The sequence below is a fragment of the Petaurus breviceps genome, unplaced genomic scaffold (genome assembly GCF_028583685.1).
Source record: "Petaurus breviceps papuanus isolate PSGF00001 unplaced genomic scaffold, PetGlider_PUasm1.0 140, whole genome shotgun sequence".
NCBI classification, from domain to species: domain Eukaryota; kingdom Metazoa; phylum Chordata; class Mammalia; order Diprotodontia; family Petauridae; genus Petaurus; species Petaurus breviceps.
In genome coordinates, this window is record NW_027185698.1 from 16,688,658 (window position 1) to 16,703,690 (window position 15,033).

Below are 15,033 nucleotides of genomic sequence, written 5' to 3' on the forward strand. Positions count from 1 at the left end.
ATCTCACTGAGGTAAGTGCTCCCTCCAGCAGTGCAGCTTCGACCCAGTCACACAAGCACATCCTGGGTGGTCTCTTCTTCACACTCTTCTAGGAAGGATCCATTCACTATCTTTCTCTAAGTGTTTACATATTATGTGGGCACCAGGGGAGCACTCACAGTGGATCTGTTATCCTTCATTCTCTTTCCATGATAAGCCCACTTCCTTTTCTGATCAGATACCTGCTGAATAATATTTCCATGCTTTTGCTTAGCAACACCTGTAACTTTACAACACTACAGAAGACCAGAAGTCAAATTACTGAAATGAGGCACTTGAGTTCTAATCCTGTCTTTGTTATGAAAGCTAAAAGACCACAGATTTAGAACTTGAAATGGTCCAAGAGATCATTTTTACAGATAAGGAAACTAAAGCCCAGAGCAGTTAAATGACTTTCGCAAGATCTCACAGCAAGAACCAGAATGAACGTCATGCTCTTCCCATGATAGGGAGGCAATGCCATAGAGGACAAAGAATGCTGGATGTAAAGTCTGCAGACCTAGCATCAAGTCCCAGCTCTGTCACCGATCCCCTGTGCTACCTCATGGCCATCATCTCCATCCTCCCAACCTCCTTCTCCTCATCTGTACCAGCATTTATGAAGAGCCCACTTTCTAACAGCTTTATAATAAAAGCACTTATTAAGGCACTGGGTAGGGACTAACCCACTAGATGTTCACTAGACATATACATTTTACTGAGGGGAAACATCATGAACACACATAAAGAAATCCAAGATATATGTGAAGTAGATACAAGGAATTTTGAAATGAAAGGCACTAGCAGCTGGAAGGGTCAGCGCAGGCTTACCAGAAGTGACACCTGAATTGAATTTGAAGGAAGCTAGGGATTCTCTGAGGCAGAAGGTGAAAAAAGAGTACATCCCAGGGGCAGACACTGCAGCAAGGCCATCCTTCCTAACTGATTCCCCATTGGAAGCTATTCTAAACCTTCTCTTCCCTCCTCAAGCCTCCCACCCTCCACTTTCCTGTGGTCCTCTCTTCTGACTGGTGAGACCTTGGCCCAGACTGCCATTCACATGCAAGAGGAGCCCCGGTCCCACTCATTTGATTCCTGGCTCCACTCCTCCTTGTCTAGGCTTCTCTATTTCCTTGCCCATGTGTAACTGTCCTTCCTCCATCCCATACTTTTCAACATCCCTTTATGTGTCTTCCCCTCCGAGGATGTAAGGCACTTGGAAATAAGGACTGTATTTTTTGTTTGTAATGTCAGAACTTCATAGATCCTGTATGTTCCAATATGATCTTTATGCAAAAGATTTCAAGGTCTATATATTCAACCCTTGTCTCTCTCCTGAATTCCAGTCCCTCAGAAAGAGAGAGTCAGAGAAAGAAGGAGGGAGGAAGAGAGAAAGGGAGGGAGAGAGGAGGAGAGACAGAGAGAAGAAGGGAGGGGGGAGATAGAAGGAGAAGAGGGAAAAGGAGAAAGAAAGAGGAAGGAAGGGAGAAAGAACATTTATTAAAAGCTTACAATGTTCCAGGCACTGTGCTAAGTGCCAAGCGTACAAAGAAAGGCAAAAACAGCCCCTGCCCTTAAAGAGATTACATTATAAGGGGGGAGGGGGAAAAGCATGTAAATAACCATCCATATACAAGGTAAGATACAAGCATAGATGGAAGGCGATCCTAGAGCAAAAGCACTAGCAATGTGGGGAGACAAAGAAAGTCCTCCTGCAAAGGGTAGGAGCAAGTCTTGAAGGGAGCTGGGAACCTGAGAGGCAGGGAAGAGGAAGGAGAATATTCCAGATAGGAAGGGCAGCCAGTGTAAAGGCACCTAGTTGGGAGATGGAATGTCAGGAGGGCTAGCAAAGAGACCAACATCACTGGATCACTAAAGCATGTACATGTACAAGAAAACTGCAGTCAGGAAGGGGTCAGCTTGCTAAGGGCTTTAAATGTCAAACAAATGGCTTTTTATTTTATCCCAGAGGTAATAAGGAGGCACTGGAGATCCCTGAAAAGAGAAGCAACAGGGTCAGACCTACACTTGAGGAAAATTACTTTGTGGGCTGAGTGGAAAATGAATCGAGATGCAAAGGGACTTGAAGCAGGAAGGTCAACCAGAAAGCTATTGAAATAGTACTGGTAAGAGGTGAGGAGGGCCTGCACCAGGGTGGTGACTGTGTGAAGGGAGAGCTATCCAAGAGACAATGGGAAGACAGAAACAAGATTTCACAACAGATTGGATCCATGGGATCAGTGAAAGTGAGGAGCTAAGAATGACATGGAAGAGGAGCCTGGGTGACTAGGTAGTGCCCTCACCAGTACAACATAAGCTAGGAAGAGGAAAGAGCTTTAGGGAAAGCTAATGCAGTGAGTTTGTTGAGTTGAACTTGTTGAGTTTGAAATGCCTAGAGAACATCCAGCTCAAGATGTTCAACAGGCAGCTAGAGATGGGTGACTGTAGCTCAGAAAAGGGATTAGGGCTGAACACATTAATCAGGGAATCAGCTGCACAAAGATGATAACTGAACCCTTAGGAGTTGATGAGATCACCAAGTGAAATAGGACAGAGAAAGAAGAGAAGAGAGCCCTGGGGGACATATGCAGCTAGTGGGCATGACTCAGATGAAGATCCAACAGCGGAGACTGACAAGGCATGGTCAGACAGGTAAAAGGAACATCAGGAGAGAACAATGTCATGAAAACTCAGAGTGGAGACAATAACCAGAAAGAGAAAGCCATCAGCAGTGTCAAATACTACAGAGAAGTCAAGCAGGATCAAGACTGAGAAAAGGCCAAATGATTTGCCAAATAAGAGATCAGTGGTAACTATGGAGACAGCACTTGTAGGTCAGAAGGCAGACTATACAAAGTTTAGAAGTGAGGGAAGATCGCTGCATGTAAAGAGCTTTTTCAAGAGTCTAGCCATGGTGCAGCCAGGTGGCACAATGGATAGAGCACCAGTCCTGGAGTCAGGAGGACTTGAGTTCAAATCTGACTTCAGACATTTGACTCTTACTAGCTATGATATTGGGCAAATTATTTAACCCCAATTGCCTGGCCAAAGAAATAAAGTCTAGCCAAGAACAGGGGAAAAGACAGAATGAGGGGTGTCTAGGTGGCACAGTGAATAGAGCACTGGCCCTGGAGTCAGGAGGACCTGAGCTCAAATTTGGCCTCAGACATTTAACACTTACCAGCCATGTGACCTTGGACAAGTCATTTAACCCCAACTACCCTGCCTTCCCCCCTCCAAAAAGAAAGAAAAGACAGAATGATAGCTAGTGGGGATGGTCAGAGCAAGCAAGGATCCTTTAAAGATAGAGGCCACATGGGCATGTCTATAAGCATCAGGGAAGGCAAGAGACTGAAAAATAAAAAGAATGGGAATAATGGTGGGGGCAATCTGCTGCAGAAGACAGTAGGAGATGGGATCAAGTGTGCATGTAAAAAATTGGCCTTGGGCAAGGAGGGCCAGCTCTCCTGAAGGAGGAGATAGAGGAGGATAGAGAAGGGAAGAAATGAGAGTAGAGAATGGGTTCAATATTTTCAGTGAAATGCAGCAAATTCCTCATCTGGGAGGGGAAGGGGAGGGGAGAAAGTACCATGGAAGACTTGAGGAGAAACAAAAAGGTTTGCAATAGCCAGCAAATGAAATTATAGCAAATCAATTATTCTCTAGTTGGTCTTCACCTTCACTCCAATAAGCAGCCAATGGAGGGAAATAAACTCTTCTCCAGATGAAATGGACCAAAAAATTTATGTTTTGATATAACTTGAAGATCTGGTGATGAAGCAAAATTCTACAAATTCTTGCCTAAGTAAGAAGTAGCTCAGCATCCAGTTCAAGATGAAATGAATGAGAAGTTTTACTCAATAGGAAGTCAAAATATAACAAACTTTAAAAACAAGACAAGTTTATGTTTTGTAGGAAGCAGATTACACAAAGCACAGGAATAGACTTTGTCTCCCAAGATACGAAATATAACAGAATAGGCATTGAGTTCTTGTGTCCAACAGTCAAAAAGTTATCTTATAAACAACTGCCTTTGAGACCCAGCTAGAGGGGAAAACAGAGATAATGAAAAAACTAAATAAAGAAAATTGCAAAAACTAGGAGATGTTTGGAAAAAAAGAACAAATATTATGTCTTGTAAACCTACCTAAAATCAATATCCAGCAGAAGGCTTTTAATGTCAGACTCCTTGTCGCCTGATGCTTTCAATCTGATCAGCTCATGCAGCCTGAAGCAATTAATGAAAGCAATTTAGTAAGAAATTACCAACACCACAGACAGCAAAAAAAAAAAAAAAAACTGAAATGATCAATTTTTTCCAATGTTTGAAAGCTCGGTTCCACAAAACTTTCAATGCAATAAGCAATGGGATTTAAGCAGGTTTTTCAAAATCAACTTATCAATTTTGTCAATGTTTAAAAGATAGTGGCCTTTCCTTATCTGAAACTGCAAAAGCCAAGCAGAGACAAAAAAAAATCTCATAAATAAGATAGAACGCATAAGTCTTTCCAAGGAGTGGGAGGAAAAAAATAACAAACAAAAATGAACATTAAGTGTCCCTTTCCTTTCTCTTTTTTTTTTTTTTGCTTTTTTGGAGAGTAGAAAGCAGGGCAATTAGGGTTAAGTGACTTGCCCAAGGTCACACAGCTAGTAAGTGCATCCCTGAAGCCGCATTTGAACGCAGGTCCTTCTGCCACCTAGCCGCCCCTCCTTTTCTTTCTCTTAATGTCCTGCTCTGCATTTGGCAAGTATAGCTATGTCAGAGAATATGCCAGCATTTATGAAACCTCCAAAATGATTAACTGTTTGGCATCAACTACCCTGAGGGCCTAGAGGTGTTTCTCCAAAAGGAACAACAGAGATTGCTACTTCCATGTTGATGTCAAGAACTATGCTATATATCTCGTATACCCTATGGCTAGTCATGTACTTGTACATATCAGGTACCATAAAGATTTGTTTCTATGATGATGGAATTTAAAAAATTAACATACCTTGGTGTTCCAACACAGAGTACTTTTCTGAATCCAAGAGTGGAAATTAGGTCCAGTAAAAACTGGCAACTTCTGTCTGTGAACAAATACTGAGCATTTGTCTTCTTATTCTCCAGTGGATACAGGAGTTGACTGGGTCTCTTTAACTGAGCAATGGAGATATCACAAAGTACCTGGTGATCACAATGCTTTTCCCAATCATCCGGTAACAGCAACTGTTGACATCTTTGGCAAAACTTCCTTTGAGATAAAGGCAGTTCAATAAACTTCCAATACCTTCAATACACAATTCAACAAGACATAACAAATTGTAAGTCAGTTTCTAGGGAAGATACTGGATTATTAATATTTTAATATTCAAAAACTACTTTTTAAAACTTCAAAGAATTATTTGAAAAATACATTGGCTATAATTCATACCTAGTTGAATAACTACAAAGTAGAAAAGAATCAGCAATTTCATAAGAATGAAGATGTCCAATTTAGCCACTGAATGAAGATCAATATCTATTTCATATGTGAACTTAATATATAACTCCAACTCAGGTCACTATTACAACTATAATGTTTGAATCTATTGACAAATCTATGTATTTCTGGCTTTAAATGTTAAAACAGTCTTACTCAGTGTGTTAGTCATTACAAAATGAAAAGTTAAGGTCATTCTTCAAGCTCTTATGGCATACTTAGCAAGAAAAATAACTCTCTAAAGAAAAGATGTTTGCTATAAAGGAATTCTATTCTAAGCAATATTGATGAAGCCCAATTAAAAGGTGATTATGCCCTCCAACCCTTTGTCCCAAAAGATAGAAATGGCTCACAATCCAGATCATGTTCAAAGTCTACCGCTGGAAAGAGCTGACATGACTTTTTTGTCTTTAAGGAAACTGTCATATGGTTCAAATGAGATGTTTCCAATCATCTTTACATCCATTCTCAAAATTGGCATTTCTTGTAATTTATTGTTCTTGTGTAGAAGTTGGCTAAGGGAAAACCAACTAGTCATTGTCAGTGTTTAAAAAATTTAGATTGCTTTCATGCTTCTCAATGCACATCAGTTTCGAAGTGAAAGAAAGAAAAAGCAATTATGGAGCCACTCACTATAGGTCACGCACTGTACATGAATTCAGGGTTCATTAACCAATGAGAATAGAGGAGAAGGAGAGAGCAAGTACACAATGTCATGGCAGATGGTCAGAAATATTTAAATCCAGATATATCAGATAGTACTCCAAAGGATCCCTAGAGTTTGGGTAGATTCTTATGATTGCAATGGAACTAATTACTGAGACTTCACCAGGTACAAGATGAGCTAAACATAAAGTCAGTACAGTAAATTCAAATTTCATATCATTGCACCAAGTCTTATGCAAAGCCACCTTTAGCATTGACAGAGGTACTTTGGAGCACTGGTGTCAAAAAAAATTAAAATCATAAATTAAGAGCTCAAGCTTGAACACTGCCTAATTCAATACTCTAATTTTAAAGATGAGGCAACTGAGATCCAATGGATAAAGTATCTTATAACAACATTATAAAGGGATAAAGAAAAAGAAACTGGATTGAAACCCAGATTTATTGACTACAAACCTGATACCCTTTTCTACTACAACACACTGTTTGACATGACAATACAAAAATTCCTAAAATTGCCCTTTGGATGACCTTATTCATATATAGAAGAAACTTCAGGATTTCTGAATCAAAGCAGCAGTATGGAAAAGGGCCAGTAAGTAATTTAAGGCAAGGGAGAAGTGAGAATTCAGTGAACCAAAAGTAGATTTTACCTATAATTTCATACTTTTGTTCAATAACTAAGCATCTGAAGGGGTTTCTAATAAAATCTTAGACCTGAGCAGAGGTCTTGAGATGAACAATTTACTCAAGGGTCACATTCTCTAAGCCACCAAAAAAATCCACATTGCTCTCCCATGACCTTCCTTACATTCAACAGATGAGACCAATCTACATGATATATGAGAATTCTAGAACCTCATCAGGCCAGACAGGAAGAGCTAGCTATCTGAGGCAGAGTGCTAGACTTGGAGTCAGAAGACCTGGGTTTAAATCCTGCCTCAGATGTGTACTTAGTGTGCTACTCTGTGCAAAGTACATGGACCTGATGTCTCTGAACTTCACATGCCTGTAGAATGAGGGGTTAGACTTGATTTATGATACTATGATCTACCAGGCTAAATTGTGAATTGTAACTTGTGAGTTATATTTTACTGATTCTAGTCCTTGTGTAGTCCTACTATGCTTGAATAAACATGGATTTACAGAGAAATTCTGAATAACCAAAAATTAATCTAATTTTCAAGGAATATGAGTATATCATCCAAATTCAATTCAGTTGCATGATTGTCAACAATAGTTTACAGAATGAGAGCTTGCCTTTATTTAGCCATCTGCTTCCTCTAGAGAGGCAGTGTGGCATTACATTAAGAGTTAGCCAGTGTCAAGAAGGCCTAGGTTCAAGCCCACCTCTCATCCATATGGCTGTGTGACCCTGGACACATCACTCAGCCTTGCAGTGTTCCAAACAACTAAGACCATATGTTACAGAACAGTTGCTGATCTGCACTGGTAGAAGGACTTTCCTCACTGGTATTTTCCCACAACAATGTAAAGGCCAAAAGCTTTGTCTAAGTTTCTATACAATCAAAAAAGTCCTTACACAGCTTCAGTTTCAATGTTTACACTAAAAGTCTGTAAGGGATATACAATGACCATTTGTTTAAAGGGCACACTGCCAAATCATGAGACTGCTGAAAAAAAATCTGGAACTGTATTCAAATCACTAGCTACATTAAAATGTTTTTATTTTGATAAAATATGTCATCAAAATATATGGACTAATATTATTCCAAGTTTATAGCACATGGATCTTGCTTTTTTAGAAAATATTTATTCCTATTCACACAAACTTCATTTATTCCTATTGGCACTAGTTTTTTAATTTTTTTGGGGGGGGGAAGACAATTAATTGAGATTTCTTGTGTATGCTTTCCTTCTACTAAAGATAATATAATCATTTGAATAAATTACTAAATTAAGATAATCAGATATAGGTTTTTTAAAATTTTGTTAGAAGAATGTGAAGATTTGAAGAAGTGTTGATTATTCCATTTTCCTTCCTTATTCATATTTACTACACATACCTAGGAAGAAAAAAAAAAACATTCATTCTGCTGCTCAGCTCAGCATGATTCACAAATTGCAGGCTAGCATTTTGAAATGTCATTTTTATTGATCTCCATTTGATGTTCCATTTGCCTTTCCCGGAGTAGACAAATTATGTTTATGGTATTTCCCTAATAGCAGACTTTGAAAATCCGAGTTTAAATGAGCACTGAAAAAAAAACAACCAAATGAAATATCAACTAAACAAAGCTATCTGGATGCACATAAATTAATGCTGATTTTAGCATTCAAATAAGTTCTTACTAGGACTCTATAGGTCACAGTGAGAATGTGTCAACACCTTTGGTAACGGTGTAATGGCACACCTTCAAGAAGCCATCTGAAAACCAAAAGGAAAAGCTGATGCTTAACTACAAAAATAAACACATCAGTTTAACTTACTATACCTAACAACTCATCCCAAGAGTTCAAGAAGTAAGAATGATGATCACTCTGTTTTGTAGAACCCAGATAGGTGGACAATACTGTCAGTTCCATAACACAAATTAACTGTTTAATTTTTCTAGCTACAATCATTCTTTTTTTTTTTTTTGCTTTTTGGAGGGGGGAAGAAGGCAGGGCAATTAGGGTTAAGTGACTTGCCCAAGGTCACACAGCTATCTGAGGCCAGATTTGAACTCAGGTCCTCCAGACTCCAGGGCTGGTACTCTATTCACTGCACCACCTAGCTACCCCCCATCATTCTTTTCTGCAATAATTTTAAAACTAAATTATTAATCAAAGCACAACAAAACTTTATAAACTAAGAATGAGAAGAAAGACCAATTTGATTTAGAGAACATTCTCCTTCATAGAATTTTTTAAAAGAAATTTGGTTTCATTCTTTTCAAGCAAACAAGCACAAAAAAATAGGCACAGAGAATTTTACAAAAAGAATTACAATTCAAAATCATAACCCTTTTGTGATAATTGATGTTATCATAAGCATTAAAGCTGTCATAATATGCAGACAAAAATGAATTACTGGAAGGGAGCCAAAGGCACACTAAAGGAATCCTTAATTTCTTAAGTCTGGGGAAAAGTAAAAAAATTTTATTGAAATTTTTTAGAAGAAAAAACTACTTCAAACTGTTGAGTCAAAGTGAATCATGTATTCTGCATCTGAATTCTTCAATACTTAGAAGAGTCATGATTTCTTTCACTAATATGGGAACCTCCCTAAACTATGAAGATCACAACTCCTCTATACCTTACTGAAGAATTTTGTGAATGGTTGTGAGTCAAAGTCTTGGTGCTAAGGTATCTAAATTAGCAAATGCCAAATGAATGGAAACCAAATTAATGAAATTATATTGTCAAAAACCTTTTAAATACTTTAGAGTCAGCTGAAGAAGCACTTCATCCTTAAAGCCTTCCCTGATTTCCCACCCCTCCTTTTTGTTGGTGATTAGTACAGTGTCAGGCACAGACTTAATAAATATTTGCCAGCTGATTATTCATATGGAACTTATTACATATTACCCTCAACTAAACTACCAATGTATGTGTAGCATTTTCTTTATTGGTTTATAAGTTTTTGTAGGCACCAACCTTCCAGTTAAAGAGCAAAACTCTATCTAGCACATAATGGGTGACAAGTAAGGAATAGCAAAAAAGCCAAGATTTGGAATGAGAAACCTAGGGTCTGACTCTTGACTCTGTGTGACCCAGACTAGGTCACCAAATGCTTCTTAGTTTTGACACAGGTGTCATAAGGGAGGTGAAAAAGCTGCTTTAAGGTCCATCCTGGTTCTACATGGTGGGATCCCAGCTGTCTAATAAAAAAGCTGACAAGAGAAGTCTTTTAAGTAAAAAGGTTATAGATACCACCAGTCATAAAGAAGCTGAAAACTATTCTCAAGGAAGAATACCACCAAATTGTAAACAGCTAAAACATTCTCCTTCTGGGAGTCTTCTACCCCTCTCCTACCCAATATTTCTTAAGTCAGAGAGTACTTTACATGAAAAAGAAGGCATCAAGTAATGCAAACTTCAGCCAATCTCCTGTAATCCTTTTTTTTCCTCAAACAACCACTGTCTGAAAAGAGAAATTTAAGAGCTTTAACTGTAGAGCAAGATCCTATCACTGAAGATAAGAAAACTTTCTCTAAATTTTTATAATCATCTCAAATTTAACATTAATTTTTTTTCAATCTTATCTTGCCTAGTAGTTGCTCAGTCTCCTCCCGAACTTTCCTGACTCCATTTGGGATTTTCTTGGCAAATGCCTGCCATTTCCTTCTCCAGTTCATTTTTAAGATAAAGAAACTGAGGCAAACAGGGTTAAGGGACTTGCCCAGGGTCATTCAGCTAAAAGTGTCTGAGGTCAGATTTGAACTCAGGAAGATGAGTCTAACTCTAGGTCCAATACTCTATTCACTCTGCCACCTAGTTGCTCAATCCTATCCTGTCTAACCCCAAATAAAATCCACTAATTTATTCTTATTCATCAAGTAAAATATTTTACAGTCTCAGGTCTCTCCTTTCACTTCCCTAGCCTCCACTGAGGAAGGGGGGGAGGGAAAAAGAGGAATGATATTTTAGTATTAATTAAAGGTTTGGCCTCAGTGGTACGTAATTTTAAGGGAAGAGGTTACATATAGTTAAGCTAATAATTTAAAAGCAATCCAATATCAGCACCTTTCTACATACTGCTTGTGAGACAGGGGAGGTTGGCGATGTCTGTTGTAAATTTCTCGGGCAGCAAGTCTAGCTTCTGACAACTGAAAGAAGAGCACAGATTATATAAAGAGAAATTCTCAAACAGTCTAAAACAACTGTAAACATATTTTTTTACATGAAGAAACATAAAGCTTAATTCATTAAATTGTATTGCCTATTCATTTCAAAAAGAAATGTAAGAAACCAGAAGAAACCAAGGAGTTTTAAGAAGGCCTTTTTTTAACCTCTGAAAGCACTAAAATTAACTCATGTAAGAATTTTTGTTTGGCCAGAGAAAAACAGTAAACGGGATTGATTTACTTACTCTAAAATAGTAATGGTAAAAACTCTTCCTTAAAAGCATTAGAATTTTTATATTGTCTTCCATGCCACAAACATTCTCTCCATTATCTCAGTTTTCATATAACTAAAATTCATCATTCAAAATTCAGAAATGTAACACCAGAAATTAATCAAAAGGCATTTGCAGCATAACTGAAGGGGCAGCTTTTTGTTGGCTATGGTCATGAGCAGACCTTGATTTCTCTGTGGGGAAGTAGCAGCCAGTCTACTGAATTAGTACATCATATCTATGACAGGCACTGCAGAAAGACAATAAGTTGAGTCTAGAACTTAATAGGAGAAAGAGAGCAGCTGGATGGCACTAGGGAAATTTAAGATGTGCTTTTAATGATCCTAAGTTGCTTCCCAACACAAAAACTTGTGTTTTTAACATCTGTGATGTCCCAATAATAAGGTAGCCTGGAATACTATAACCTGGAAAAATAAAATTACATCTAAAGAGCAATGGGGAAGTATGTGGGTGTAAATAGGTTGCATCAGAGTTCCAACAATGATTTATGTGAAAGAAGTAGGGCAAAAAAAAAAACCCAAGAAAGGTAAGGGTATAAGGGGGGGGGGGGGGGGTGTGAATTCATGCAGTGAAAATGAGGGAGCAGAATGTGGAGAGTCAGTAGTAATACTGGAAGTCACAAAACACAAAAAGACCTGAAGGAAGGCCTCCAGCGAGTTCTCTGTGTACAAGATTATGACAGGCTGCAAAGCTGTGGATTCTTCTTAACTCTCTTATTGTTGCAATGTTCTTTTAAGAGAAAGAGTTTTTGATTCACTAAGGCTGAATCCTATTGATGACAGCCTTCATTTTGTCCTAGTTTTGCACATCATGACTGTTTATCTTTCAAGGAATAACTGCTTGCCTGAATCTTGATGAAAGGAAACAGAAATTTATATATAGCCAAACAGGGGAAAATATTAATTAAAAGTTTTTATTATTTTATGTTATTGTATTATTAATAATGTTATATATTATATGTATCATATCATCATATACCTATATCATATCATATTTCTTTGGATTTTAAATCTTACTCAAGCATTAAAAGATGGAAAGAAGTCTAGATTTTCAAAACAATTTCAATGACCAGTAATCAACATCCTTGTCAATAATAACAATTCACTAATCCTAGTCTCTAGCAATAAAAGGTTATGGTACCATGTTCATGATATAATGAAAATGGATGTATTTGATGTGAAATCATAAAACCTGGATTTGTGTGTCCTTAGGCAATAATAATAATAGCTAGCACTTGTGTAGTGCTTTATAAGATTTGCAAAACACTCTACATAAGTTATCCCATTTGAAACTCACAATAAGCTTATAATATGTAGGTAGTACAGGTATCATTGTAGCCCTCTAAGCTTCAGACTCTACATCTGTAAAATGAATGGGTTGTATCACATCACCTCAAAGGTCCTTCCCAACTCTAAATCCTATGATTTCTTTCAGACTTAATTTAAATCACAGGACAGTAAAAATGTCACTAGACTGGTAATCAGACACCTGAGCTCTAATCTTAGGTCTATTACTAAGCATCTATGCAACTTTGAACAAATCACTTGGTTTCTGTGGGTCATAAGTTTCCCCACCTTTAAAAACATGATCCATAAGGTCCCTTGCAATGCTAATATGCTATGACATTCACATTCAATACATCAAGGACCTGTGATTTCATCAGTGTGGGAAATCCCAGTCTAGGAACTGGATTTGTGATCCTAGTTGTAATTTAGGAGTCTTAGAGAGGTTGTCACATCACAGATTGATGAAATCAATCTTGAATCCAGGTATTACTGACTGCAAGTCCAGAACCCTATCTGCTGTACAGCTTCCTCTATATAGATACAATTTTACCATAACAGGACACATGAAAAAAACATATCTCCAAAGATTGTCATACCTTTTCATCTTCCCACTGAAAGAAATTGCAGTCTTTTCTATCTCTGCAAGCTGAGCAAGCATAAAATCTTCGAGCCTCTTCTTTACCTTGGTTCACCTTTACAAACAGAAGAGTAGGACCTACAGAAGAAAAATTAATAGCAGCATCAGTTTATGAATAGGGAAAAAGCCTAGAGCTCCACTTAAATTGCAAGGTTTCACTTTAGTGAAAATTTTAGGTTATTTTGTTAAAAGTCAGGATGGTAAAGTAGGGCATTTGGAATTTAATACTGTGGGCTGAAATTCTAGTTTTGCTGTGTGACCTTGGGTAAGATATTTAATCTCCCCAGATTACTATTTTCTCACCTGTAGAGACAAGTTGATTTCTACAACTCCTTTAACTCTAAATGCTATCATGCTAAATCTATCATTTTGATTAATGTAACAAGATTTCTATGGAACAACTTTCAGACGTGAATAATTTAAATATATCTATCTTTTGAAAACTGAACTCACTTAGAAATGAATGACAGTTTGTGAAGCTCAGTGTGGTGGAAAAAAAGCTTCTTTATTATAAAATGGTGACAACAATCCATATTTATAAAGCACTTTAAGGTTTACAAACACTTTCCTCAAATTATCCTTTGAGAAAGTGCACTTATCCTTATTTTGCAGCCCAGGATTGTGATGCTCAAAGTTTAGGGGTCACACAGCTATTACGCGGCAGGTGTGAAGCCAATACTCCCATTTTCAGTTTTTTCCTGATTTCCAAGTCCAGCACGCCAGGGCTGTCTCTAAGCATGTTAATGCTGACACTCAGGGCTTCTGTGAGAAGCACTATGCTGTACAACCCCATAAAAGACGTGAGCTCTTCTCATCACGATGAGAGAGTAGCTACAAAAGGAAGATTCGCATTGTCTCGCTCCCTGGCCCGCTCTCTCCCGTGGCCTAACACAAGCGGGAACCTGGGGGTTGCTGATAAGTAGCTCAAACATCCCCAGCACTTGGCCCGCTTCTCCCACCGCCAGGAATGGGCGGAAGGCCTCCTGCTGGTAAGACCACGCTGGGACCGGAGAGGGGCTCCACATCGCCAGCATCCCGGCCCTTCCTGGGACGTGGTCCTCAGGCAGCTGTGCACAGTTTCAGCTAAAAGGCATGGGGAAGAGGCGGGTCACAGGGCAAGGCTTATAGCAAGGGGAAGGGGTCCTCGGAGATCAACCCCATCGTTTTACTGATGAGGAAACTGAGGTCCTTAAATGTGAAGTGACTTGTCCAAGCAGTCGATGTATCACGGATTCGGACTCAAGTCTTTACGCTTAAGCGAAAGGACCAGAGAGACAAGACGGAGGCTGGCCAGGAAGGCAAACCCGACTCCCCAGATCCCTCCCCGCCCCGTGAGCTACACGTGCCCAACCGATCCGGCTCCTGGACCCACCATGGGGACACTGGGGAGGGGGGTCCGAGGTGTCTTGGGGAACCAGAACCTCCACCCCGGACTTCCTCCTCCGCCCTGCTTCTTCCTCCTTCGCCATGGTTGCTCCCTCCTCACTCCTGGGAGCAGCCATCTTTCCGCTCCCGTCCCGAAAGCCTCAGCTGCCAACGACGATGTGTCTCTCGGGCTGGGCTAGAGCGTCGCCACCTGAGAAAGCATCGCCCCCGCGGGCTCTGGAGGAGTCATGACAGCCGCAAGGGCTGCTCGCATCATTGTGCTCCTACCCCTAGGGTGATAATGGAGTGCAGATAACTAGGCCGCTGGCTCCCCTTTTAAAAGTAGATAAATGGGGGTGGCCAGGTGGCTCAGCGAGTAAGAGCACTGGCCCCAGTGTCGGGATGACCCGGAGATCGAATCCTGGGCTCAGACACTCAGCACCACACCCAGAAATAACTGGCTGTGTAACCTTGAACAAGTTACTTAACACTGATTGCTTATTAAAAAAATAAAAG

At 39.2% G+C, this 15,033-nt stretch overlaps 1 protein-coding gene across 4 annotated transcripts in view; it reads right to left on the reverse strand.

The window, feature by feature from the left end:
* Positions 1–14,711, reverse strand: part of ZCCHC4 (zinc finger CCHC-type containing 4) — a 64,015-nt gene extending 49,304 nt beyond the window's left edge. Inside the window, exons 1-5 of one of the 4 annotated variants that reach the window (XM_069068976.1) lie at positions 14,525–14,709; positions 13,112–13,230; positions 10,836–10,918; positions 5,013–5,288; positions 4,166–4,246 (exon numbers count right to left, since the gene is read on the reverse strand). In XM_069068976.1, the coding sequence (XP_068925077.1) occupies positions 4,166–4,246; positions 5,013–5,288; positions 10,836–10,918; positions 13,112–13,230; positions 14,525–14,654 (689 nt within the window). In that variant the 5' untranslated portion in view covers positions 14,655–14,709. Of the gene's footprint in view, positions 1–4,165; positions 4,247–5,012; positions 5,289–10,835; positions 10,919–13,111; positions 13,231–14,524 lie in introns of all 4 variants that reach the window. The other 3 variants (XM_069069001.1, XM_069068984.1, XM_069068991.1) reach the window with 3 other exon arrangements.
* Between the last annotated feature and the right edge of the window lie 322 nt (positions 14,712–15,033).